We start from the raw sequence: 26806 nt of genomic DNA on the forward strand, positions 1-26806 counted from the left end.
GCCAAGTACTGGGGATCTTCCCTCTGTCTTTCCATCTGCCAGGACAGCCCTCTGAGGGAGCTCTGTGGAGCCTGCCCCTTAGGCATGAGAACTGAAGCTCAAAGCGGTTGAGTTTTCTGAGACTACAAAAGGGAGTAGGATTTAGAACCAGGATTTGAATCACGACGCCAAACTCCAAATCTCATCATCCTAATCTCATCATCCTATGCTGCTTTTGGCGCAGAAAACGTTTAGCATATGCAAAGAAATACACTATCAGGTTTTCGTTTCTGCCATAAGCTGGAAGGAGAAAGGCCTATGCGTACATGTGTGACGGTAGGAGACGGGGGGAGCAAGATTCTGATGAAAAATAGTCATTTTATTTACTTAAAATATCTATTTCCAGTGGAGTCATGTTCTGATGAAAACTACGTGGCAGCCGAGTAAGGCTGAGATGCGTGGATATATGAGATCTATTTACGGGTGGGGACACCATCGCCTAACGGTAAGGGCTTTTAAGTCAGATCCAGGTCTCAGTGTTAGTTTTGCCATTTAAAGCTTAAGGACTTGAACAAGTTACTTAACCTTTGTGAGCTTTGAATTCCTAGACTAAAATGCAACAGTAATACCTACCTAATGGGGTTGCCGTGAGCTTTAAATGAAATGTGAACTAATTTAACCAGAGCCTAGAACTTAAAAATCGCATCATAAATGGCAGGATTTCTTTCAAATTTGTGATTGAGGGTGTCTTGCTTTCTCAACGTCACATTTCATCACTTACGTGACTCGGGGCCAGTTTCCCTCATTTCCTGAATGTTCGTCTCCACAATCATAAAACGGAATCAATACTACAGGTGTTATACCGACAGTGCTTGGCATATAAGTAGGTGCTCAACTAGTAGTATTTGCCTGTGAAAAATATAAAGTAGTTCCTCGGATCAGAAGGAAGACCTCGCAAACTCCAAAGCTCTTACGCACTTGAATTTACGTTTTCCTTTGGTATCAGTGATTTACAAACACAACAGTGACATTTTCCAAGTCATAACCAAGATCTATTTGCAGTAAGATCTTTAGTTTCGCCTCTCAGGAACCCTGCTTCTCCCTTACCAATTCTCTGAAACCGAAACCCTCCAATACCAGATAATTCGGGGTCCCCAATGCCTTGCTGAGCAGCGCCTTGTCTTGGGGAACACACCATAATATTACCTCCTGATACTGGAGAGAGCATTGTGATAATCATCTGGAGGGGGAGAAAGAACCAAAACAGAACCACAATCTCTCAACAATCAGAAAAACTGGCCCCGCTTTCAAGGGACGTGTAGTAAGGCTGACCGAGTAAGGCAAGGACAGATATCATTGTCTTTCATAGGATAGGCAAAATGTCCCAAGGATTAAAAAAAAAAAAAAAAAGTAGGAGTGTTAGGAGGTGGGGGGATAAAAGGAAGGCAAACTGAACTAAATTAAAGTTTAGTTAATAAACTTGTGTGTAGACTTTAAGAGAGAGACCATCATCAGGAAGGAAGAAAGCCACTAGGTAATGACAGGAGGTTGCATTCAGAGGGGGAGAGATTTTAAATGGGTGGCAGACCCAATATCCTCAAACATGACAGAGAGAAAAAAATTACAGAGCAAGTGCTACCGACAAATCCAAACTGTGGTGGGGATGTCGACACACTCAAGCACTGAAAGGTCAATCAATCCAAACCAGCAAAGGTAAAGCGAAAGTGTGTTTGTTTATGCAGAATCAAATTCAAGTTTATTCAAATTCAAGTTTATTTATTATAGAGCCGCCTAACTGATCTCACTGGCCACCGAGAACAGGGTAGCAAACCCTCTAAGCCAGACGTGGGCAGAACAGGGCCGACACGAGAAAAGGATGTGGAATTCAGGTTGTGCAAACCCAGTCCGAGCCTCACCGATGCCATACGTGAGCAAGCCCGGACCCTGTTTCCATGCTCACTGAAATGAAGGTGCGCTCCAGTGACCACCCACCGTCCTGGACTCCAGCCTCACGCCTCCCCAGCATCCACAACTCCGATGTCACGTTAATGATCAGCCCCGGCACCGACCGTTCAAGCACTTCAGTGGATCCTCAGACCCACAACCAGAATCTGAGATGGATGGTGGAGCTGATGGTCCCACTTCCCTTCTACGAAATTTATGGGAGGTGACTGCGTGCCTTTCACGTGTGGACACTGATGACAGCAAGTCCTCTATTCAAATGGTAGCCCGTTCCACTGACGACCTGCTTCAGTGGTGGGGAGGTGTCGTTTGTTTTTATGTTGCACCCAGACCAGCCACTCCAGAATGACTACCGCCCATTGCTTATGACCCTCCAGTCGGAACCATCTTAAAGAATAGAGAGTGAGAAGGAGAAATAGAGAAGAGAGGAGGGAGGGAGGAGGAGAGGGAGGAGAACAGAGAGAGGGACAGAGGGAGGGAGAGATGGAGGGAAGATAGGAATTAACTCAGATTTGGCAGGAGCGCTGCCTTCTTTCATCACTAGATGAAGGCAAACAATTGCTTAGTTACAGCCCTGACTCCCTAATAAGATAAAGCGATGCACAAGGAAACTAAAAAGCAATTAAAAAAAAAAAAATCCAACAACATGAACATAGGGGTCGTATAGATGGAGGCAAGGGGTACGAAACCTTTGGGCAAAAATTCCTTTCCCAAATGTTCACACTTTCCTGGCCACCGGCTTCTTCCATCCCTCACTTGATCTACCCCTAGCACAGCTCCAGGCCAGACTGAAGAGAGAGGCGACGCAAGAGAACCAGAAAGATGGTGGGAAAAGTGAGTCTGTAGGTAAAAGTCCTACTTGAGTTTGTATCCCCAAACACGCAACTCTTGCCTCTCAAGCTTCTGGGCCTGTGCTCTACAATACCAAAGTATATTTTTTAGGCCATTTCTAGTAAATCCCACACGAGACATACGTGGTCCCACGAGGACCCTAAGTGCGGGCAAACGTGGACAATAGTTGCAGAGGGATACCTGCAATACTCCCGAGCAACCGGGCTTACTGATTCCTGAATCTCTCTGCTTGGATGACTTCTTCCCACCCACTTACTCCTAAAAGTGAAGTAAAAAGGTAAAAGTCCTAGCAGCCCATCTGTAGAGAGTTTCTTGAGCCCTTCTTGCCCTTGGGGACCCACCGTCCACACCTGCTTACAGGGTGGGGGCTGCAAAGTTCTTCTAATTAGGGGAGCGTAAAGTACGCCAGGCAGTCCCCTGGGATCCTTTTCGAGAAGTGAAACCTCGTGGTAAGGCAGAAACTTTTTTGTATATCCTTTGGCTCTGGCATGTGTGCATTAAACCAAAATGATTGGGGCAAAGGCCAAGGTAGCAGAAGCCACTGATTTCCTGTCACCTGGTATCTATCAGAGGCCCCAGGCCTGCCCTATGTCACTCACCTCCTGTGTACGTGGGACACCAGCAGTGGAAGTGAACTCGGCAGCCAGCATCCGAGTCAGCCTTGCGACCTAAGGCCTCAGACACTCAGGTAAGCAACCAGTTTGCTTTGTTTAAGCGACTAAAAAGGGAGCGTCCGGGGGGCTCCGTCGGTTAAACGTCTAACTCTTGATTTCGGCTTCGGTCATGAGCTCACGGTTTGTGGGCTCCAGCCCCGCATTGGACTCTGCGCTGGCGGCGTGGAGCCTGCTCGGGGTTTTCTCTCTCTGCCCCTCCTGCACACTCTCTTTGTCTCAAAATCAATAAAAACTTTAAGAAAAAAAAAAGACTCAAAGGGAGTGACGCGTAAAGCATAGGATGGTTTTGGAGACTCGAGTTTCTCGGCTTTCACCCGAGGGCTTCCCCGGTCGGGTTTTCTGACAGTGTCACAAGTTGAGGAGGGGTGCCAGGCTTTGCTGTCCACCCGCTTTCTGAACCACTCCCTCCCTCAAGAAAGGCACTGGCCAGTGAACTGGGTGTCCTGAACAAAAGCAGCAGACTGTAATGTAGCACGTAGACGAGAGCATGGTTACCAATCTGTTGGGCTCCAACCGGAGCTCCACCGCCTATAAGGTATCTACAGTGGTTCACTTCCACTGCTGATGTCCCATGTACACAGGAGGTGAGTGACACAGGGCAGGCCTGGGGCCTCTGATAGATACAGGCAAGTCACCAAACCTCTACATCCCTGGTTTTACTCACGCACAAGATGGGGGTGACAGTTAACACCCGCTGCTTTACATAAGATTAAATGAGCTAAAACCCTAAGATTCTCAGAACCACCTGGCACTGAAGAAGAAAATAATCAGCCATGGTTATAATGAAAATATTTCCATTTCTCTTGCTTTGAATGATTTGGTCTCCAAAGATATGCTGCTAAATGTGAATACCCCAAATGTTGTTAAACCTCGCAGGCTAACATGTTCTGGAGGGGACTGGACGACGGGGGGGGGGGGGGGGGGGGGATGGGGAACATGAAACGGAGCATCAGATCCCGCCTCAAATCCATCACAGAAGCCTGCAGTGAGAGTGGGCACTGCAGATGAGGAAGATCTAATGAAGGGCAACAAAGATGAGCTTTAGCCATGTCATAATTGTTTCCTGAACCAGTATATAATGTGACCGCCTTTCCCTGTTTTCCACAAAATGGCCTGATGTCACTGATCATCAGGTGAGGTGACATGACCACCTTTTGGTCCAACATCCGGCGGGCTCACGTGGGAATCCTCGCTGAGGAAGTCATTCGGTTTAACATCTATCGAGCTCGTAGTGCATGGAAAGCAGGTTCTCCACGTAACCCTAGCAGGACAGCCCTTGGGGAACATACCCTCAGTTAGAGGAGAAAACAGCTGAGGACAAGTAAGGAATACAGAGAGCTGGGGCCTTTGAAGGAGTCCGTGCCGGGAACAGTCCCAAGGAGGTGAATGCCTAATGGGGAGACCGCGAAGGGGGCAGGAGGGGAGCATTTCAAAGTGGAGAGGAAAGAGAGAGGAAGATACCCCCAGACCAGCGGTCCAGCGGGGAGCGGTGCGGTGTGGCTTCCAAATGGGATGCCACGATGCTCCGTGAAGGCCATGGGGTGGGGGGGCCAGGCGCAGGTTTTCCCAGGAGGCCAAGACAGACTAGACAAAGAGCTGAAGCTCAGGTCGAGCAGGACTTAAAGCAGTGATTCGGGGCCTGCTCTAGCCGCCCCTGTGGAGGATGGATTAGACGAGAGCAAGACTGAAGGCAGAAGAGTACGATTTTTGTGCTCAACCAGCGGAGGAAATGAGAAACTCAGGGGGTGACACTGGAGGTAGAAAATGGTCCGCATGCAAGAGAAGACACCTTACAGAGGAAGAAGCAGCAGGACTTGGGCCCTGACTGGGCGTGGAGGGGAAGGGGCTGGAGAGAACCGCGGCTCCAGCTCTTGGAACCTGGGTGCCAGGGGGACAGAAATAAAGCCATCTGAGTGCTCACGCCTGAGGAAAGGCCGCTGACTCTGCAGGGCAGTCCTTGCACAAAGTGGCCTCAGCCCAGCGGCTCTGCCCACTTGCTGCGAGGCCCCCAGAGGGGGCGGGTGGGGAAGAAGTGGAGGAACAGAGTGGAGGGGCTCTGAAGACGCCGGGGATGACAGAGGGGGGCCTGGGCAGTGGCTGCTGGATGAAAGGAAGGGGCTTTGGGAATGGGGACGCTGCGGTACATCTCAGTCCTACAAAAGACACAGTTATCCTCTGAGCGTTTACTACATTATAAATTGCAAATTCTCCCACGTTCTCAGACAGTACTTTGAGTAGCGAGGTCACAGACGTGGCAGGCCCCAGAGCTGGGACGAGCACTTTCTGTGGCACGCGAGTGCACACGGACTGAAGACACAAGACCCGCTTGCCCTGAGGGGCTGCCATCCTGGAGGAAGGAGGGGGGCTGGAGAGGGGCTGAGGAGCCCAGGCAGAGGGAATGGAAGTAAGAACATTCCTCCTCAGAGCTCAGCGCACAGGACCAGAAAGGGCAGAAACCCAGAACTATTTTGAGTGGCAGGGGAGGAAGTGGAGGTAACGAAAGCTAGGCAGCTTTGAACTTCTCATTAAGTGATGTAATTACTGGACCTAAACAGTCATTATTCAAACCCAAACCCATACAGGCTGTGAGACTGTCCTGCAGTGGATGCACCCAGAAACAGTGGTGCCTTTGAAAAACCAGAAGAGATTTGCAGAAGTCGCTGTAATAGAGTGAGGCAGTGTCAGATAAACCGAGCCCTGAGGGTGATATAGTTTAGTGAGCACAAAATCCTGCTGTTACCACATTTTGGCCAATGCGCTCAGTCACCCCTGCGGATGTACGAACCGGGCTTTGAGCAGAGCTGTGTGCCGGGCACTGTTTTAAATCACCGTGAACAATTAAGAAACAACCACAGGGCAAAGCTGCGGGATCTACAATATCCTTGGGAGTATGTGGTCTAATTTTACGTATTCCCATACAATGAAAATTTTCAGTTCCTGGTCGACAATGCCCTGGCATTGAAATATGTACATATTTTAGAAAGCTTATTTCCATACAAAATGATGGGTATGTTTGTGTTTATAAACTATTTTACAGTAATATGTGTTGAAGCCTTCACAGGAGTACAGTTGCCATAATGAGACATCATTTTTTTAAGTTTATTTATTTATTTTGGCAGAGACAGAGAGTACAAATGGGAGAAGGGCAGAGAGCAAAGGGGGGAAAGACAGAGGTTCCGCAGCAGGCTCCACACTGACGGCAGAGAACCCGATGAGGGGCTTGAACTCACGAACTGTGAGATGATGACCTGAGCTGAAGTCAGACGCTTAACTGACTGAGCCACCCAGGCACATTTTTACCAGTGAAATAAAATATGTCCCCCCAGTGGTCATTACTGCCATTAGCCATTACAGATACAGCCGCAGCAGAACTTGCTTACGTTAAGAGGTTTATCTCACCAGTAACAGTGACACAGCCTCAGGCAGCTGAAAAATAAGGAGAAATTCAAACCACACTAGTCCCATCATTTCCTTCTGTCCAGATAATTGATGACCTTTGCTCTTTAAGTTGTCCTCACTAAAATGAGCCTCGCTAAAATGAGGAATGTGGTGACTCCCAGCCCATTCCCTTCCTACAAATGGGGAAACGAACCAACCCCTCTGAACCTGCATTTCCACACCTGCAAAAAAAGACAAGATGCCTTCTGGGTAAGACAGGTGTTGGGCGACCTGGAACTACATGTGCGGTAACCCCGGCACATAGAGGATGCTCCATAAACAACTACACGACATGGTCTGGCTGTGGGGCCGCAGAGAGAGCACCGGCCTCAGAGCCGCGGTGACTGCCTTCTGGTCGGCTCTGTCACCAGGTGCAAGGTCTGTGACGAGGCGCGGCCCATCCCTGGGCCACAGTTTCCTCATTTATCAAATGGCCACAATGGTTTCTGAGCTTCTGACCAGCTCCCAAAGTTCTGCCTGCTGGCCAGAATCAATCTGGAGGCTCCTTAGAGGCCTACCTTAGTACACTCCTTTTTGTCAGTCATCTTGTTGGGTGTGGTTTGTGGTGCAAAGCACCGAGACCTCCAAGACCGCATGACATCTGGTAATCGGCAGGTGGGGTGAAATCAAGTGCAGAGCACCCAGCCGAAGTCTCCTCTGTCCTCCTGACAGGGAGTCTGTTTTCAACTGCTTTATAGTAGTCATCCAAACAGCACATCCACCTGAAGTAGGGAGAGGTTCATAAGTGAAAGGCTGAACCCATGGCCTGCACGGGGGACAAAGCAGCCATAGATGCCTCGTTGGAGAGGTCCGAGCCCTCACTTTCGATCTCCAGTAGTCATGTAACTGGGAACAAGGGACTAACTATTCTGTGCCTTTGCCACCTTTTCTACAAAATGAAAGCAACAGTTCATCCCTTGTCTACTCTGTGAGGCTTCAATGAACTGAGGATGCGAAATCTCTTTGTAACCACACACTGGGTGCAAACGTAAGGCCTGGGTGACTCCCAAGGACCTGTCCTATACCACAGTGCCGGGCTTGGTGTGACTTCAGTACGATAAGCAAGCTGGACAGACAGTCTTTGTCTCCAAGGCTCCTTACGTGACTGACAGCCAACAAGGACGAGACCAAAGGTGCATCTCTATGGAGAGTTCCAGGGCCCAGGAAAGACCCGATAGAATTCACGTAAGTAGCTGACGCAAACATAAATCCCAAGACGAAGCACAAGACGAAGAAAACCGGGCAGTCTTAAAACATGAGAGCTGGAAAGGGTCTCAATAATAATCACCATCTAACTTCAGAAATGAATAAAGCATGAATTCTGAGAACAAACAGCACTTGCTCCTTTCTCCCCGTGTAGGAGGCATTTTCACATCTGAACTTCTTTCTCACAACATGTCTGCGACAGGGACGTTGTTCTCATTTTTCCAATGGGGAAAAATATAGAAACTAATGCTTACAGAGGTAATAATAGTAAAAACAAGAATAGCGACAAAAACAGGCAATAATTATTCAGACATGGGTGCTTTACATGCATTTATTTCCTCAGTAATATTAAGAAACTATTCAATCCAGGCCCCATTTAGATACTGAACAAGACCGATAAGGTCTCTGCTTTGAAGGAATTTATATTCTAGTGGGAAGAGACTGACCGTAAACAAGCAAGCAGATAATCAAGGTAATTCCCTGCAGTGATACGGGCCACGTACAGAAATAAAACGGGTGCTGTGAAAAAGACTGCGCTGTGGACCGAGGATTGGGGGAAGGCTTTTCTGAGAGGCTGACATTTGAGATATACCTAAATGAAGACACCAGCCACACACAGCTCATCAGTCCATTTGAGTCTTACAGAAACCCTATACCCTAAGACAAGAATTATTATTCCCATCTTACAGCTGAAAAGCACAAGGCCCAGAGTTTAAAGAATTTTCCTGTAGTTTCACCGCAAATAGAATTTGATCTAAACCTAGGCAACCCGTGTCAGGAGGCCACAGTCTTACATACAACCTCTGAGAACCTCCTTAAAGTGATTACTCAAGGTTGCAGAGTTGGTGGTAAAGGAAGACTAGAATCGGCCTCTGCTGACTAAGGACGGTCCTCATCTGACTCTCCCTCCCTCTCTCTTTTTAACATGTTTAAGTTAAAGAGACATTATGCCGAATTTAATGTTTTAAAATGTTTTAAATTTAATGTTATGTTAAATTTAATGTTAAAGAGACAGAGACAGAGACAGAGCACGAGTGGGGGAGGGGCAGAGAGGGGCTCGAACTCGTGAACCGCGAGATCATGACCTGAGCCGAAGTCAGACACTTATCCCTCATGATGCCTCTGGCCCATCACAATGGACAAAGGCAGAGAAGCAAAAGGACAAGGAAAAGTCAGTACAAAATACACTTTCCAATATGACAGCGTAAGAAAAGCATTCAGGGATGAGAAACAACCAGGACATGTTTGTTCTCAACAAACTGTGCTCAAACAGGACAGGAGCGTGTTCTCTTCCATGATAAAGTATGCCCCAAACACTGTTGTCAAGAATACCGGCAGGATTTCCAGGGGCCCGATGTCCTTGCCTGAGATGCTAGAACATAGTAGTGGGCTTTGCCTCAGACCCAAAGCCACTGGGAAAAGTCCATGCCTATCCTCAACGACACTCACGGAGAGAATAAAGGGAAAAGTATGCCAATGCATGAGACAAAAGACCGCTGAAAATCCTATTCTCTCTCTCCCCCGTTTTATTATTTATTTTTAGGAGTTCTGAGGGTGAAATGGCGACACCCAGAAATTCAATGAGTGGAACTCTCCCAGCAGATGCTATGAAAGGTCCGACTGCCATGAATCCCGTTCAAAAAATAATTCCCAAAAAGATGCCTTCGGTGGTGGGCCCTACACAAAACTTCTTCATGAAGGAATCTAAGCCACTGGGGGTAAGTCAACTGTGCTCCGTTCCATATCGGCGAGACTCTCTGGCCTAGACAAGCAGAAACTATAGGCCAGGTACAGGATGCAATCCAACGTGAGGTGTCCTTTATGTCGGACACAGTGTGCCAAATCAGGGATGTACAGAGAAGTTGTCACGGTGATCTTATGTCTCCTTTTGATTTTGCGGTCTGCATATTTAGGGGTCTCCCATCCCAGTTTGTCACCAGCATCCCAGACATATCTGTCTTGGAAATGCCCCAGGTGGTGAGGAAAGCAGATCGCAACAAGACAAAGATCTTGGCACCTTCCCCACTTCCTTTAGGCGTTTTACACAGCCCCGGGTCCGGAATCAGGGCTTCCAGCCTTTGCTTTCTGACTTGATGATGACTTGAGTTCCTTATCAGACCCCTAATTCTCTCTCCAGGCTGTCCAGATTATGAACGGACTCTTCCACATGGCCCTAGGTGGCCTCCTGATGATCCACATGGAGGTCTATGCACCCATCTGTATGACTGTGTGGTACCCTCTCTGGGGAGGTATTATGGTGAGTAACAACTAACAGCCCTTTGGGCAGTGATGCAGACAAAAAGGTTTAAAAGCTCCACAACAGCATGCTAGATTATTTCTGTGTTGAGGCAAGTATGTGGCTGGGAAATAGGTTATGAGGTGACAGTAATTTAGCGGAAGGAGAGGTTGACGGAACCGAGTGTGAATCTCCCTGAGTCAGTGGTCACACTTCATGTACATTCAGAAAGAGGTGCCCTGCATGGATCTACACAGGGAAGGAAGACCGTTCAAAGCAGGACTCTCCAAAGTCAATGTGGAGAGGGGTGAGAAGGGCACTAAACATTTGGACTGTGCGGCGGGGTGTTTCCGGAAGCAGGAAGGAGCAGGCGCATCCCATTTCCTCCCACCTATTCCTTCTTCCTACAATTCTCTTTAGCTACTATCTCAGGTGGTGAAATCAGTCCCATCGCAAATGAATCTCCTTTGGCTGACCAGCAGAGCAGCAATCTGTCATGAGCAATCCCCATGACTGTTTTGTGTACATGTTTTCTAGCCGCGTCTGGGTGTGGTACAGAGGAGTCATGTTTATATCCCCATTAGACTTTCACAGTTACTACTAGAAAGATACGCCCAGGACTGAGATTTTCAAAACAAAGAGAGATGGATGAGAGCAAGCGTCCCCTCCATTCCATAGCTTGAACAAGGAAGATGGGAAACGATCACCATCAATTCCTGTAGCAGCAAACGTTTTAATGGCGTGTGCCCGTGGCACTCAGGCGACCTTGATTCATTCTTCCCTGGCATCACAATCAGTGAAATCACTGTGAACTCCAAAGAGAAATTCCACAAACTTAAAAAAGAAAAGAGAGAAACTGAAAATAAAGCTTTTAAGTTCACAGTGTTAGTATTCGTTGGCACAAAAACTTGTGTTCTGCCTCTGGTCTTACTATATTCCTGGTCGCAGCTCCCCAGTTAGTTGTATAAAAGGCATCAGCTGAATATAGCTGAGCATGCAAAAAGGAGAACTATGCTGAAAAATGAACGAATACTGCAAAAATGGCTGGACAGTTTGGTGAAAGTGGATGGAAATGTGGATAGCTTTTTAACAACCAGTTCTCCATGTTAAAAGCCATCTCCCTCTCTGCCTCCCTCCCTGTCTGCCTCCTCTCCCATCTATCCCATACCTTCCCCACCCACCACCTCTCTTTTCACAGTATATCATTTCCGGATCACTCCTGGTAGCAGCGGAGAAAAACCCCAGGAACAGTTTGGCAAGTAATCGTATGTCCTTCTTCCCCACGCATCCGAGAAATGCCTACTTTCTCAGTTGAAAACAAAAACCCTTACACACCTTTGGAATCACAGTAGCACTGAGTTCTCTCTCAACCCCAAAAGGCAAAAGATTCTCTAGAACGCTGTTGTGATTTTATTCATGAAAAACTTGGAAATGAGGCCTACCTGAATTATGTCCGCGGAAACAGAATTAAAGGCAGACCAAAGAACAGCCACATGCTTATGATCTTATGAATGTTAAATGTGTGAGACTAACAGGTCTCTTTGAAAGCGGTGTACTTTCTCTCCGACCACCGCTGAGGAAAACTCTAATCAATACTGTGATTAACTCAATCCTTGCTAACTTTGAGCAAGTCAGTTTGCCCCTCCATACCTCTAAAAAATGGTGGTACCATATGGTCATGAGTATGTAATGGAGTAACATACGTGCAGGTGCTTCAGAGGCTATATAAGGAGCTACAGAGGGTCTTGTCCTATAGCCCTCCCAACACACTTACACCCAGGTCATGAGCTTACCAGCAAGTTTCCTCCCCCAAGTTTTTTATACTGACTAATAAGCTGTTACTGACTTGTGGCACTTCCAAAGCCAGTGACGGATGGAGTGGATTGAAATGGCTCCTCTCAAGAGGTGGTCTGCTAAACTCAGTCTTTGAAGAAAAAAAAAATATTTAGGAAGATCAAGTTGTTTTTATTCTCCAGATACAGCAAGTCCTACTGACTTGCAATCTGTAGGTCCTACAGCCAGGGATGAACTATATAGGTCTTAAAATAACCATCAATAATCCCATACTATTATGGTACGTGTCACTTATATTTTCCTGGTTTGACCTTCTATCATCCCTGCAGGTAGAACTCATTCTGACACCCTTCACCGGTGCTACCCCGAGGCATCGGCCCTAATTATGTTTTGAAAGACGGTAGACTGAGGCTGATTGCAACCCATGTCAATAGGGAGTAGGTGGTGGTGTTCTTGCTACTGTTAGTTTCCACTTGATGGTAGAGACCCAGAGGGCTCTATCTGCGCTCTCCCTCCCTACACCCACTTCATGGTGATACAAGAACCTCCTTCCCTTTCTTCCCTGTACCTTCTAATGCAGACATATATAACCTGAAGACTATTTACCTTCACTTAGCCAGTATTTACCGAATGCCACCGGCGTGATGGTAGGGGCAGTGAAAGGAACTGCAAGGATGCAAAATAGAAGAATTTAGGAGTATTCCTAAAATTTTCTCTTGATAAACTGATTGGATGTGACAGGGTAAAATGAGATGAGGAAGACTGAGGAAGGAACAGGAATGAGAGATGAAGGTTTTCATTTTACGGTGACAAGGACATTAAAAACCACTGAGAGAAGTGTGGCTTAGGATGATTTGGGTGCAGTGCCTTTATGAATGGGAGGAATGGGATCTGGAATTCCTTCCTAGCCTGTATTCTCCAAATGAAATCAAACCCCATTAACATGTCTTTATGTCTCCATTTCAGGTCAAAGGGAAAATGATAATGAACTCACTGAGCCTCTTTGCTGCTATTTCTGGAATGATTCTTTTGATCATGGACATATTTAATATTGCAATCTCCCATTTTTTTAAAATGGAGAACCTGAATCTTCTTAAAAGTCCCAAGCCATATATTGACATCCACACCTGTCAACCGGAGAGTAAGCCCTCTGAGAAAAACTCTCTGTCTATAAAATATTGTGACAGCATACGATCTGTTTTCTTGGTAAGTGTGAGACTGGATTTCTTCTCAGGAAAGAAGTCTGGCATTTTTATTACGAGTGCCAACTCTGGATCCAGACTGGCTACATCTGCTACTTACTGCCTATCTGGCTTTGGGGCAAGAATTTTAACCACATTCTGCCTCAGTTTCTTCAACTGTAAAATGGGGAAAGTGCCAGTACTTACCTCACAGGGCTGTTTTGAGCAGCAAGTTAACACATACAAAAACATTTAGAACTGGTACACAGAGGGTGCTACGTGTTTGTTTAACATTTTTATATTAGTATCGGTTAACATTTATTAGCTTGATTAAGGTGGACATTGAAGAAGCACCTAAGTTTTATGAACACCTTTTGCCTCAGTGAGTTTTTAGTGGAGACTCTGAAGGGGAAAAATGCATCTCCCGAGTATAGACAGGTTTCCTTGGTTGTGATACCATAACACCTAAAAAGCTGGATACAACTTAATTTGGGAGTCACTGATTAATTTTTCCTACATAGAATTGATTCTTCAACTAATTGCTGCTACCTTATTTCCTATCAGCAACATGCATTAACCGTCTGTGAAGGCAGCTGTGCTAAGGGTCGGGGTTATGAAGATAACTAGTAGTGTTTACAGTTGGTCATTACTCACCTATAGAATTCATCTTCTAAAGAACCCATCTTCTACAGAACTGATCTTTTAATCATTTAATTTTACCCAAGAGGCATTTACTGAGTACCAACCATAGTCTTTAAGCTGTTATCACATTCTTGCCTTCACTTTTTCTGTCGTTCCTCAGAGTATTTTTGCCGTGATGGTGGTCTTTACCTTATTCCAGAAACTTGTGACAGCTGGCATTGTTGAGAATGAATGGAAAAAACTGTGCTCCAAACCTAAAGCTGTGAGTAGTAGCCATCCTGTCCACTAAGCCCCTCTAGGAAATCACGTCTACAAAAACTCATTTCTGGAGAATGTAATCTGACGTAACTTTGAGACTAGGAGCTTCGTGAAAAATGGTCTTGGCAGATTTCTGGAAAGCAGAGAATACCAATAATGAGGAAAAAGTGTCTTGAGATTTGAAGCCAGTCTAAAGGTTAGACAGAGGATACAGCCCTGCAGTACGTGTGCTCACGAGCCTTCAGCTCTGCCCCGCTCCAGGCGTCCATCTTGATTTCGTGATCCCACATGTAACGTGTGGAAGCCGGACAGGCTGATGAAAGCACTGGTTCGTCCACTTCATTTCCCAGCATTCCCCTCCCCACCCCGCCCCACCGCCACCCTTTCATCAGATCCCACTTCCAAAACTATGGGTCAAAGAGGCTCCACAATTGGGAGATACGAATATCCCCGTGACAGAGCTGCATCAACTGCTTCAGAACCACAGGATGTTAGACTCACGATACAACCGAGAGACTGTCACAAGTCCTTCATTTTGCAGATGAGAAAAACAGGACTAGAGAGAAAATTACCTTCCCAAGGTTATAGGCAATAAGAGGCAAATCAAAACTCGAATCTAAATTCGCCCATTACTGCAGCGTTCTTTCCCAAAATACTGTGTGATCATTCCAGGCAAAGTGGCAAATATCTGCTGATCTTGCAGATGAGCTTTGATGGGTGATTTGGTGAGGATCTGGGCACGTGGGAAATCAGTCCTGGTATCTGGAGGCATATAGGAAAAAGCATAAATGGCACAGAAAACAGGAGGTCTTTGATAGACATTCACAGACACTGCTGACAAATGCACCAAAAGTAAAGGTCCAGAAACGCTTGTTTAATTTTGTATTCCAGGATGTAGTTGTCCTGTTAGCTGCCGAAGAAAAAAAAGAACAGCTAGTTGAAATAACAGAAGAAGCGGTCGAGCTGACTGAAGTATCTTCCCAACCAAAGAATGAAGAAGGCATTGAAATCATTCCAGTCCAAGAAGAGGAGGAGGAAACGGAAATGAACTTTCCGGAACCTCCTCAAGACCAGGAACCTTCACCCATAGAAAACGATAGCATTCCTTAAACTATTCTTTTTCTGTCTTCTGTTTCCTTTTCTTAGGCATTAGTGTTCACAGCTTCCAAGAGACGTATTCACCCTCATTTCCTGAGGCCCTCTGCAGGCACCCTCCACATGTCTCTCTGGCCTTCGCACGGAGTGACCACAGCTCACTGGCACTCGCTCGCGCTCGCTCGCTCTCTCATGCAGAGAATCCAGCCATGGCAGGCGACTATGTCGGCACGTTTCCTGTCTGGGGCAGCTTACTGAAATTCAAACAAGGCAGAGCAAGGGCTGCACCTCGGCAGTGCTCACCGGCCTCCTTCCCAGGCGAGGCTTTGCAGTAGCGGTCGGAGTAGAGGTTCCACCTCGTCCCTCTGCAACAGAGAGACTCTGCCCCTGATGAAAAAGATAAACCACTGTGCAGGCCATCCCTACACTTCCTTTAATTCCTTCCACATCTACGTATGTTGTGGAGTCCCTTGTGCACCACTGTCCTAAAGAGAGTAAAAAGTAATGGTAGGGAGGTGAGATAAGGAACTAGTCCAGCTATCTTTCTACGGGGCTGACACTGTGGTACACTCTTAGAGTGCCTACACCCCACCAGGGAACTTCTTAGTGGCCAACACCCAGCTCTTCCTTCGTACAAACAGCGCAGCTTATAAATGGGCATGTCTGTATCTGTCTTAACTTTCCCTAACTCCTGCTCTAGGCTCTTGGTTGCACTGTCTACCTACTTTCAGCCTTTAGGCAAGAGAAGAAAGAATCAAAGAAGATGCCATAATGAGTACCCACATCTTAAATGATAATCAATGGTTGCATTTGTAGAGTAATTTCCATTTCACAGAGTAGTTTATCAAATAATTACATTTGATCTTCCATCATCAAGAAAAAAAAATCCCTATCCATATTTTTACAAATGATTCAAAGAGGCTAAGTAACTTAAAAATAGGTAAAGGTAATTTGCTAATGGTCACAGCTAATAATTTTGAGAGCCTTCTTTTGTACCCATATCTTCCTACTCTAATCCTAAAATGTTTTAAATAACCAAACAGCCTGTATAAACTACCTGAGCAAAGTCAACAGGTTTTAATAAGCACCTACTCTCTGATTAGCATAAAATAGGTGTTCGGAGAGACACAGAAGAGTCAGAAATCAAGTTTTGCTTCTCAGGGATAAAAAACACAGACATTCACAACATTTGGAAAACTACTCACATCATTAATATATACTTGGTTGTTAGGTTACATAATGCAGACACTAAGTACTATGGACATTCTCAAAAAAGATCATGTTTGAAAATAATGTAATTAGTTACAATGCCAAATCTCAGGCAATCGCTACCCTACTTCTCAATTCCTGTTCATATTTAGAGATACTAGTACCTTACATAGGAAGAATGTTTATAATCTATCAATTACATTTGGGCATTTTCTATACGATAAACCCTGCCAGATTCTGGCAGGTCAACAGTCAAAGCAATTTCCATGCCTTGTGATATTTCTACTTTGTTAGGGACCACCGATAGAAGATCTTTCCTGTGCTTAGAAAAAAAAAAAAGAGAGAGAGAGATGAAACATCTCTATATGTAAAGTCCTGAAAATTAGCCTTAAATAAATAAAACTATATTTGTGTTCTTGTCTGAAACAGATGATTCCAACACAGTGTTTTCCCAGTCTTCTCTATTCTTGTAACGTCAGACCACAAGGGAGGCTCCTATAGCCTTAAGTTTATATTCACATAATCCCAATATGGGTTTGAACTGTGGGATGTCAGGACATCAACTGTGTATATCAGTGTATTCTTTTTTTTTTTTTTAATATTTATTTTTATTTTTGAGAGAGAAAGAGAATGTGGGTGGGGGAAGGACAGACAGAGAGAGGGGGACAGAGGATCCGAAGCAGGCTCTGTGCTGACAGCAGCAAGCCCAATCTGGGGCTCAAACTCATGAACTGTGAGATCATGACCCGAGCCAAAGTCCAACGCTCAATGGACTGAGCCACCCAGGTGCCCTCGGGTGTCAGTGTATTCTTACACACATGCATTCCCAAGGAAAGTTTTCACGGAAGATTTAATAATCGAATAATTGATTTCTCACATTGAGCACTCCGGAATGTGCCTGAAATAGGTGGCAGGCACTCCTGCCTTGAACTAGAGGAAAGGGAAGACAGCAATGGCAGACCAAGGAAAAAACTAATGAGAAAACCTTCAAAGAAGATAAGCTCTGTCTTCTATCTTATTTTCTCCATTTCTGAAATATATGTGAGGATCCCTCTCCAAAACCATTGTGTCTTTAAAAATTTTATTTTATTTTCTTGGGGCGCCTGGGTGGCTCAGTCGCTTAAGCGTCCAACTCTTGGTTTTGTGAGTTTGAGACCCTCATCGGGCTCTGCGCAAGCAGCATGGAGCCTGCTTGGGATTCTCTCTTTCCCTCTCTCTCTCTGCCCCTCTCCACTCATGCTGTCTCTGTCTCTCAAATAAATATATAAAGAAAAAAGTTTAAAAAAATAAATTTTATTATATATATGTATTTTTGTTCAAGTATAATTAATGTAATGTTATATTAGTTATTTTATTCATTTTTATGATCTCAAATCATAATCAGTTTGTACTAACCTCACATAACTCCTTTTGAGACACCATTAATGTCTATTATTAAAGAAGAACGAAAATCATTGCTATGACTTTTCTCCCCAATTATCCCTTTGGCAATTTGTTCCTTAGAGGGTGACTGACCATCCCAGTCTGTCTGGGACTGAGGGATTTCCTGAGATGCAGAACTTTCAGTGCTAAAACCTAAATAGTCAGAGGCAAACCAGGAGGGTTGATCACTCCAGTTCATAGTAATACATAATTGTACCTGGCTTCAATCACTACATAATATGTTTTTTTATAATTAACATTATATCATAAATGTTGTTCCTTATTGATATATAATTCTCATAAGCTATTTAGTTGCAACTTAGTACTTCACTAATCAATACAGAATAATTCAATATTCCTCTATAAGTGAGTACTAAGGGCCTTTTTTTTTTTTTTTTTTGCAAATCACTTTTGGAGCTGCAGAATGTGATTTTACACTTCAAACATTGACAAAGTCTGTCAATAGGAAGTAATGACATATGTTAAAAGCCAGGAAATCAATTTTGCACTTTGACAGGTAAATAGTCAAAGATCCAATACATATAAATGGTAGCTTCAGACTGAGTTAGCACAAGTTCATTTATGGATTTGATATGTTTTAAAAACCTAAAACATTGATGGGGAAGGTTCAAATCAGAAATTTTCCTACATTAAGTCTGCAGTGCTTTTTAACTTTTATTTATTTAAGTAATCTCTACACACAATGCAGGGCTCAAACTCACAACCCTGAGATCAAGAGTCGTGTGCTCTTCTGACTGAGCAAGCCAGGTGCCCCAAGTCTAAAATTCTTAAACGGGTTTCCTTTAATTTAAAAGCTGGTTGTATGTTCTGAGCTAATGAGGACCAAGTAATATAAAATGAATATGGTAGGATCATATGGTGGCAAAAACAAAGCTAATTTCAGATTATTCTCTGGAATTATGTTTGCTCTTCACTCATCACTTCCCTTCCTGACTTACTAGAAAAAACTTATTCGTGCCTCCTATGCATTCTTCTGCAAGAGAGAACAAAAATCCTAAAGTAATTCATTCATCCAAAAATATTTGTTGATCTCAGGCTTCTGATGAGCAAACATAAGCAGAGATCCCTCCCCTTAGAGCCTCACTATCTGATTGGAGAAACAGACAGTAGCAAAATATCCACCAGGCACCTACTATGGTCAAGGAATACTGTAAAGTATAGAGGGGTATACCTAAAGATAAGAGAAGCTCCAAGTCCTCAAAACTTGTAGTGCTTAATTAGAGATGATTTAAAAGTGTACCTATTATAAGCAAACTCTCAACAAAGTTGGTATAGAAAATATGTACCTCCACATAGGGGCACCTGGGTGGCTCAGTTGGTTAAGCGTCCGACTTCAGCTCAGGTCACGATCTCGCGGTCCGTGAGTTTGAGCCCCGCATCGGTCTCTGAGCTGATGGCTCAGAGCCTGGAGTCTGCTTCTGATTCTGTGTCTCCCTCTCTCTCTGTCCCTCCCCCACTCATGCTCTGTCTCTCTCTCTGTCTCAAAAATAAATAAACGTTAAAAAAAAATTAAAAAAAACAAAAAAGAAAAAAGAAGAAAATGAAACAAGTGAAAATATCTTAATAATATGTTTTAAAAATTAAAAAAAAATATGTACCTCCACATAATAGAGCATTTATGACAAACCCACAGCCAAAATCATACTCAACAATGAAAAAAATGAAAGCTTTTCCTCTAAGATCAGGAATAAGTATGCCCAGTCTAATTACTTTTATTCAACAATGTATTAGAAGTCCTGGACATAGCAATTAGGCAAGAAAAAGAAATAAAGACATCTGTATTGGAAAGAAAGAAGTAAAACTGTCACTATTTGCAAACGACATGATACTATATATAGAAAACCTTAAAAATTCCACCAAAAACTCTTAAGCTAACAAATGAAATATGTAAAGTCAGAGGACACAAACTTACCATACAGAAATCGGTTGCATTTCTATACACTAATAATGAGCTACCAGAAAGAGAAATTAAGAAAATCCCATCTACAACTGCATCAAACAGAATAAAAGACCTAGGAATAAATTTAAATAAGGAATTAAAAGACCCGTACCTGAAAACTGTAAGACATTGATGAAAGAAATTTAAGATGACACAAATAAATGAAAAGATACACTGTGCTCATGATCTGGAAGAATTAATGTTGTTAAAAATGTCCATACTACCCAAAGTAAACTATAGATTCAATGCAATCCCCATCAAAATACCAATTTTCGCATTTTTCACAGAACTAGAACAGAGAATCCTATAATTAGTATGGAACCAAAAAAGACCCAAAATAGCCAAAGCAATCTTGAAAAAGAAAAACAAAGCTGGAGGTTATCACAGTCTTTGATTTCAAAACTATAGTACAAAGCTATAGTAATCAAAGGTATAGTAATCAAAACAGTATGGTATTGGCACAAAACAGATATACATCAATGGAATCAGACAGATATACATCAATGGAATAGAATAGAAACCCCAGAAATAGACCTACACTTCTATGGTCTATATTCTTGTCCCATATAAAAAAAAAATTTAATGGGCAGAGGACTTAAATAGACATTTTTCCAAAGAAGACATACAGGTGGACAACTGTCACGTGGAAATATGCTCAACATCACTAATTATCAGAGAAATGCAAACGCAAACCACATCAGATACCATCTCACACAGATCAGATTGGCTATTACCAAAACAGACAAAAAGTAACAAGTGCCGGTGAGGATGTGGAGAAAAGGAAATCCTCATTCACTGCTGGTGGGAATGTAGACTGGTGCAGCCACTATGGAAAACAGTAAGGAGGTTTAATTTCCTCAAAAATTAAAAATAGAACTATAATACAACCCAGCAATTCCACTTCTGAGTATCCAAAGAAATAAAAAAATTTATTCAAATTTTCAGAGATATAGGCAAGTCCATATTCATTGAAACATTATTTATAACAGCCAAGATACAGAAGCAACCTAAGTGTCCACTGATAGATGGAGAAAGGGGTGTGTGTGTGTGTGTGTGTGTGTGTGTGTAATGGAATATTACTCAGCCATAAAAAATAATGAAATCCTGGGGCATGGGGTGCCTGGGTGGCTCAAGCAGTTTAGCGTCTGACTTGATTTTGGCTCAGGTCATGATCCCAGGGTCATGGTATTGAGTCCTGAGTAGAGCTCTGCACCAAACATGAAGCCTGCTTAAGATTCTGTCTTTCTCTCTGCCCCTCTCCCTCTCTCTCTTTCTCAAAAAAACAAAAAGAAACAAAGAAAGAAAGAAAGAAAGAAAGAAAGAAAGAAAGAAAGAAAGAAAGACAAATACCACATGGTTTCATTTATATGTGATATCTAAAAGACAAAATGAATGAATAAACAAAACAGAAACAGACTCATAGCTACAGGAAACAAACTGGTGGTTGCCAGAGAGGAGGGATTGGGGGGGGAGGGGTAGGCAAAATAGGTGAAGGGTATTAAGATATACAAACTTCCAGTTATAAAATAAATAAGCCATGGGGATGTAATTTGCATCACTGGGAATGGAATATAGTTAATAACACTGTAATAACTTTGTATCGTGACAGATGGTAACTAGACTAATTTGGGATCATTTCAGAATGTATAAAAATACTGAATCACTATATGTATACCTGAAACTAATAGGATATTATATGCCAATTTTACTTCAATAAAAAATAAAATAAAGTCAAATAAAATTAAAATAAAATAAAATAAAATAAAATAAAATAAAATAAAATAAAAACTATTTTGTTGGGGTAAAAAAGATAACCAGCACAGGTTCAGGAAAATTCAATGGAAAAAGAATAATCTTTTCAATGAATTGTGGTGGAAAGACTGGTCAGCCACATGAAAATGAAATTGGACACTTACACCATGCACAAAATTAGGTCAACACGGATCAGAGTCCTAAACATAAGAGCCCAAACTAGAAAACTCTTAGAAGAAAACCTAGGTGGAAACTTCATGATATTAGATTAGGCAATGATGAAAAAATAAATTGGACATGACTGAAATTAAAAACTTATGTGCTTAAAATAAAACTTTTGTGCCACAAACATCACCATGAAGAAAGTAAAATTAGAATCCATCGAAGGGGAGAAAACATTTGTAAATCTTATGTCTGATAAGAGTCTAAAATCCAAAAGTATCAAGAAAGCTTACAACTCAACAATTAAAAAGACAAATACCCAACTTAAAAAGTGGCAAAGGATCTGAATACATATTTCTCCAAGTGAAACATACAAATTGTCAATAGGCACATGAAAAGATGCCCAGCATCATTAGTCACTAGGGAAATGCAAATCGAAACCACAATGAGGACTACATCACACCCATGGGGGTGGCTATAAACAAAACGGAAGTAAGAAGTGTTGGTGAGTATTTGAAGAAACTGGAAACCTCATATAGTGCTAGTGGTAATAGAAAATGGTGTAACTTCTTTAAAAATGTCTTTGGCAGTTCTTCACAAAGCTAAACGTAAAGTTACTGTAAGACCCAGTGGGCCACCCATAGTCTCAAGAGAACTGAAAACATACGATTACACAGAAACGTCTACACAAACGTTCTCAGAAGCATCATTCGTAACAGGCAAAAACCAGAAACATCGCAAATGTGTACCAACCGATGAACAAAGAAAATGTGGTGAACCCATATAATAAAACATTACTCAGCCATCAAAAGGAACAATGTACTGGTACATGCCACAACATGGATGACCCTTAGAGACTTCACATTAAGTACAGGAAGCCAGATACAGAAGCCACAGATTTCTTATTCGATTTATACAAAATGCCCATGATTTGCCAATGCAAATCTATGGAAACAGAGAGTAGATTAGCGGTTGCCAGAGGCTGGGAGGAGGGGGAAATGTAGAGTAACTCTCAGGTTTCCTTTGGAGGTGATGAAAATACTCTGGAATTGATAGCGGTGATGGTCATAAAACTTTGGGAATGCCATTTAAAAACACTTAAAACAGGTGAGTTTTACCATGTGTGAATTGTATTCCAATAAAAATAATTTTAAAAGAGATAGAAGACAGCCAGGAAGGACTAAATAACAGTCAATGCCCTAGTTCATAGCACAAAACAATTGCTCAATACTGTTACGGGACAGGACTGAGTTCTATGAAGTCTTAGCGCATCACAAGAAAATCTCATGGAATGGGAGGAATTTGAGTTGAATTGAGAATAGGTAGAAATTCTATAGTAAGAGAGTAAGGAACAAATACTCCAGGTAAGTGGGGCAATACCTATACAGGATGAAAACAGAAACATCCTAGTTGTGTTCAGAGGCAATAACAGAATCACCTAGATGGATTGTGGTTAAATTAGTGGGTAATTAGACTCAAGGCAGTAGAGAAAGGCCGGGGCCACGCTGTGCAGAATCTTAAATCCCCACAGCATCCAGACTTGAATTCATAAGTATCAGGGAATCGCTGCAGATGTTTGAGTAGGAAAGCAAGAAATTATAATTAATAGTGTAGAAAATAAGAGAAACAACAGGAGTAAATAAGAAACTAGTCCTGCATTAAGTAGAGAGAAGGGCGAGTGTGTAGAGATATTTAAAGTGTATTTAAAGATATTTGGGGGTTAATGGATGTGAAAGACTTTATTAGCTATAAAAGGGAAGTAATCAAAGATCTCTCTCAGCTTTGAGTTTGGATGATAGGGGTAGGAAGGGCATGAAATGGGGACAGGGCTCGTGGAGAGAGATGGGACGCCGAGAAACCGGAAGCTTGGGAATTGGATCACGAGCTCAGACTGGGCTGGTTCTACAATTTCACACTGCAGACTGAAGGGTCATTCTGATATGCAAATACCTGCAAATACAAGTTTGAAAATCCGATGGGAGAACAGGATTGAAGGTGGAACTGCACAAAAGATTCACTTACAAATTGACAGAGTTAATGAATGGAAGCTCCCAGGAGAAGGTGACAGACACTTTGTAAAGAAGGCCCGGGTTTAGCTGTTGTCGGAGAAAGTGAAATCAGCGAAGATGAAATTGAGGGCATCCAGGAAAGCAGGAGGGGGACTTAAGAGAGTGTCCTGTTTCGGAAGCTGAGGAAGGACAAGTGTCTCAAAGGGGAAGGAGGCAGCAGAGCAGTGTTGCCGGGAAGAATCCTAAGGAGTGAGGACGAGTAGAGGCCACCGGGGTCAGGAATTGGGAGGTCACGGGCAGCGTTAGGAGGGACAATTGTAGAAGACAGTCAGGAAAGACGACAGACTGCCATCCACTGAAAAATGGATGTGGCAGGAAAACACTGAACCTGTGAGAGGAGACTCTGCTTTGGGAAGTTTAGTCATTAAAGGAAGGAGAGAGATGATTCAGTGGTTTGAGTGACGAGCAGGGAAGGAATCGCCCTGAACGGAAGACGGCCTAAAACCTGCAGGCACAGGTAAGCATGAGGCTGCGTTCATTTAACAAGTTCAAATATCTGCTGAACACCTACCACGTGTCCTGTTCTACGTGATGAGGCCGTAGGCAGTGAGCAGCACAGACAGACATCCCTGCCTTTGTGGGGTCTACTGCGTTCAGATGCATTGACCTGCTGTCCCTCGTGAGTGGTGAAGAGGACGCGGCAAAGCGGGGACGCTTGTGTTTACTCAAGAGCTGGGGTTCAGTTGTAGCACTCCCGGCTTACTCACAGAGGCTTTTACAATATCCTTGATCTTCACCAGTATGTTCTCGGCTTGGTTAGGAACGACCAACAGGGAAAGCAGTCAGACCAGATTTGTGGACCAGGTGAGAGGACGGTGGAGAGATGTCGCTGGCCCTAAAGCGTCTAGAAGCTCTCCTAGTGTATATAACTGTGGCAGCATTTCTCAGCAGCTCCTGCGGTGAACGAGCTGCCGAGAGATCCGTCCACAGCTCTGTGCCTTCATCTTCGTAGGAAATGAAACTTGGCTGAAGTTACCCTTTTGCGTTCGCAGGAAACAGCTGCAGTGAATCTAAGTTCATGACAGGAACAATCCAAGTCACAAGACGGTAGAAAACTTTGTTAAAGCTTACTGAATGAAGCAGACACACGAGTATTTTTCTTTTAATTAAACTGGAGCATTTTTCAACTCTCACGTGATTCTAATGTGCTTTGGTTTCAGGACCATTGGTCTAAATTCCTTCCATGGAATCCAAATCATTAAGATCAAAGAATTTAGGTAACTTCTTATCACTTTAAACAGCTTCTAAAATGCACTTTTGAATTGGAAAGGCATTATTTCAAGAATTTTGAAGGAATGATGGAGAAGAAAACAACATAAAACTTAGTTTTCTGACCACCCGATTTCACCTCGTTCTCTACACACTTCATCGTAACTCTCCACTTGGCACTTGTTTGCCATAATCTGACATGTCTGTTTGTTTCTCCTTCCTAGAACACAAATTCCTGAGAGCTGGGACCTGTGTATGGTGTTTATCACTGAACTTGCAGCACTTAAGAGTGTGTGGTACAGGGAAGGTCCTCAAACAATATTTATTAAATAATGATGCTTGAAAATCAGTTCTGCTAATGGTTATTTGTATTCCTGTTAATTGAGACATACTCTTTTCTCCGCATAACTTTTCTAATGTGTTTCGTGTATGTATTTTCATCTTTCTATAGTTTCATGTTATTTTTTAAAAATTTTTCTTAATGTTTATTTATTTTTGAGAGAGAGAGAGAGAGAGACAGAGAGAGACAGAGCATCAGCAGGGGAGGCACAGAGAGAGGGAATCTTCAGAATCTGAAGCAGCTCCAGGCTCTGAGCTGTCAGCACAGAGCGCGACATAGGGCTCGAACTCATGAACTGTTGAGATCATGACCTGAGCTGAAGTTGGACACTTAACTGACTGAGCCTCCCAGGCGCCCCTCTCTATTCTCATTTTAATGGCTGCACTAGAAACGCCAAAATAATTTTACCCAACTGTCCTGTTGGTGAACACTACAGTTGAATCTGGCTGTATGCTCTACCTAGATATCTATTCATCTGTGTATCTGTTTTCTCATTTAATGCTAAAATACGCTCAGTTGTATTCTCCTTTTATCCCTTTATTAAATAAATTTACCTTAGAAGTCAGGGTAATACTGAATCAAAGGGATTTCAATACTTTTTCTCACATGTGACAATTTGTTCCATATCGTTTGTAGAAAAGATATACAGTCACCCTAAAAGATAGGTGTACCCTGCTCACTAAATTTAGAATAGTTTTAATAAATTGCCACTCTCTCTCATATTGTCTTCCTTATTAATTCATTAAGCAGAAAATTGTATGTCAGCTTAATAATTTATTGTTAGTGAAATGGAAAAGCATTCTAATAGCATTTCCCTTTTGTGTGTGTGTGTGTTATTTGTGCACCAAAATGTGTTTTACCTTTGTTTATGCTTTTATTAAATTAATAATATCAAATATTTGAAACACAGTGGAAATACAAGACATAAAGCATAAAATCCATATAGTGTGGAATAAAGCTATGTTCCTTTCTCTCTTTCTCTTTCCTTCCTTCTTCTTTGTTTTTCTTGTTTTTGGTTTGGTTTTTTTTTTTTTTTTTTTTTTTTTTTTTTTTTTTTGGAGAGGGTGCCTTTAAAGAAGGTAGATGCTATAATTTCTGAATAAATGAAATAAAAGAAATAATGAAGAGGTAATTTAATAGCAAGAGTAGAGTTGGTGACAGAAAAGATACAATGAGCTAAAGAAGATATGATTAGAATGTTAGCAGAGAGAAAAGAGAAAATGAAAAGCCAATATTTAACCACATTCTGTAGCATTACCTAAGAGGAAGACACTGAATGTAGGGGATAACCTTGCTGAGCCAAGCCGCTGTCCATAATAGAAAAAATGAGAGTTGCTCTTTTCAGATATTCAGCAAGCAGAGAATG

General features: G+C 43.0%; 2 protein-coding genes across 4 annotated transcripts in view; one reads left to right on the forward strand and one right to left on the reverse strand.

Moving 5' to 3' along the window:
- Positions 1-24823, reverse strand: part of LOC131487942 (membrane-spanning 4-domains subfamily A member 4A-like) — a 167218-nt gene extending 142395 nt beyond the window's left edge. The window contains exon 1 of one of the 2 annotated variants that reach the window (XM_058689150.1): positions 24599-24823. The gene's annotated coding sequence lies outside the window, so the exon portion shown is untranslated. Of the gene's footprint in view, positions 1-24402 lie in introns of both variants that reach the window. The other variant, XM_058689149.1, reaches the window with a different exon arrangement.
- MS4A1 (membrane spanning 4-domains A1) lies at positions 3303-16952 on the forward strand. 2 transcript variants are annotated; one of them, XM_058689147.1, is made up of 7 exons: positions 3303-3481; positions 9655-9829; positions 10249-10368; positions 11546-11602; positions 13108-13347; positions 14125-14226; positions 15114-16952. In XM_058689147.1, the coding sequence occupies exons 2-7, from the start codon at positions 9671-9673 to the stop codon at positions 15330-15332; spliced, it is 897 nt and encodes a 298-aa protein (XP_058545130.1). In that variant the 5' UTR covers positions 3303-3481; positions 9655-9670; the 3' UTR covers positions 15333-16952. The 2 variants fall into 2 exon arrangements, with proteins under 2 accessions (XP_058545130.1, XP_058545129.1); XM_058689146.1 differs by lacking the exon at positions 11546-11602 and having other exon boundaries at positions 3304-3481.
- Positions 24824-26806: the final 1983 nt, after the last annotated feature.

This window comes from Neofelis nebulosa, chromosome 10 (assembly GCF_028018385.1).
Source record: "Neofelis nebulosa isolate mNeoNeb1 chromosome 10, mNeoNeb1.pri, whole genome shotgun sequence".
Classification (NCBI taxonomy): domain Eukaryota; kingdom Metazoa; phylum Chordata; class Mammalia; order Carnivora; family Felidae; genus Neofelis; species Neofelis nebulosa.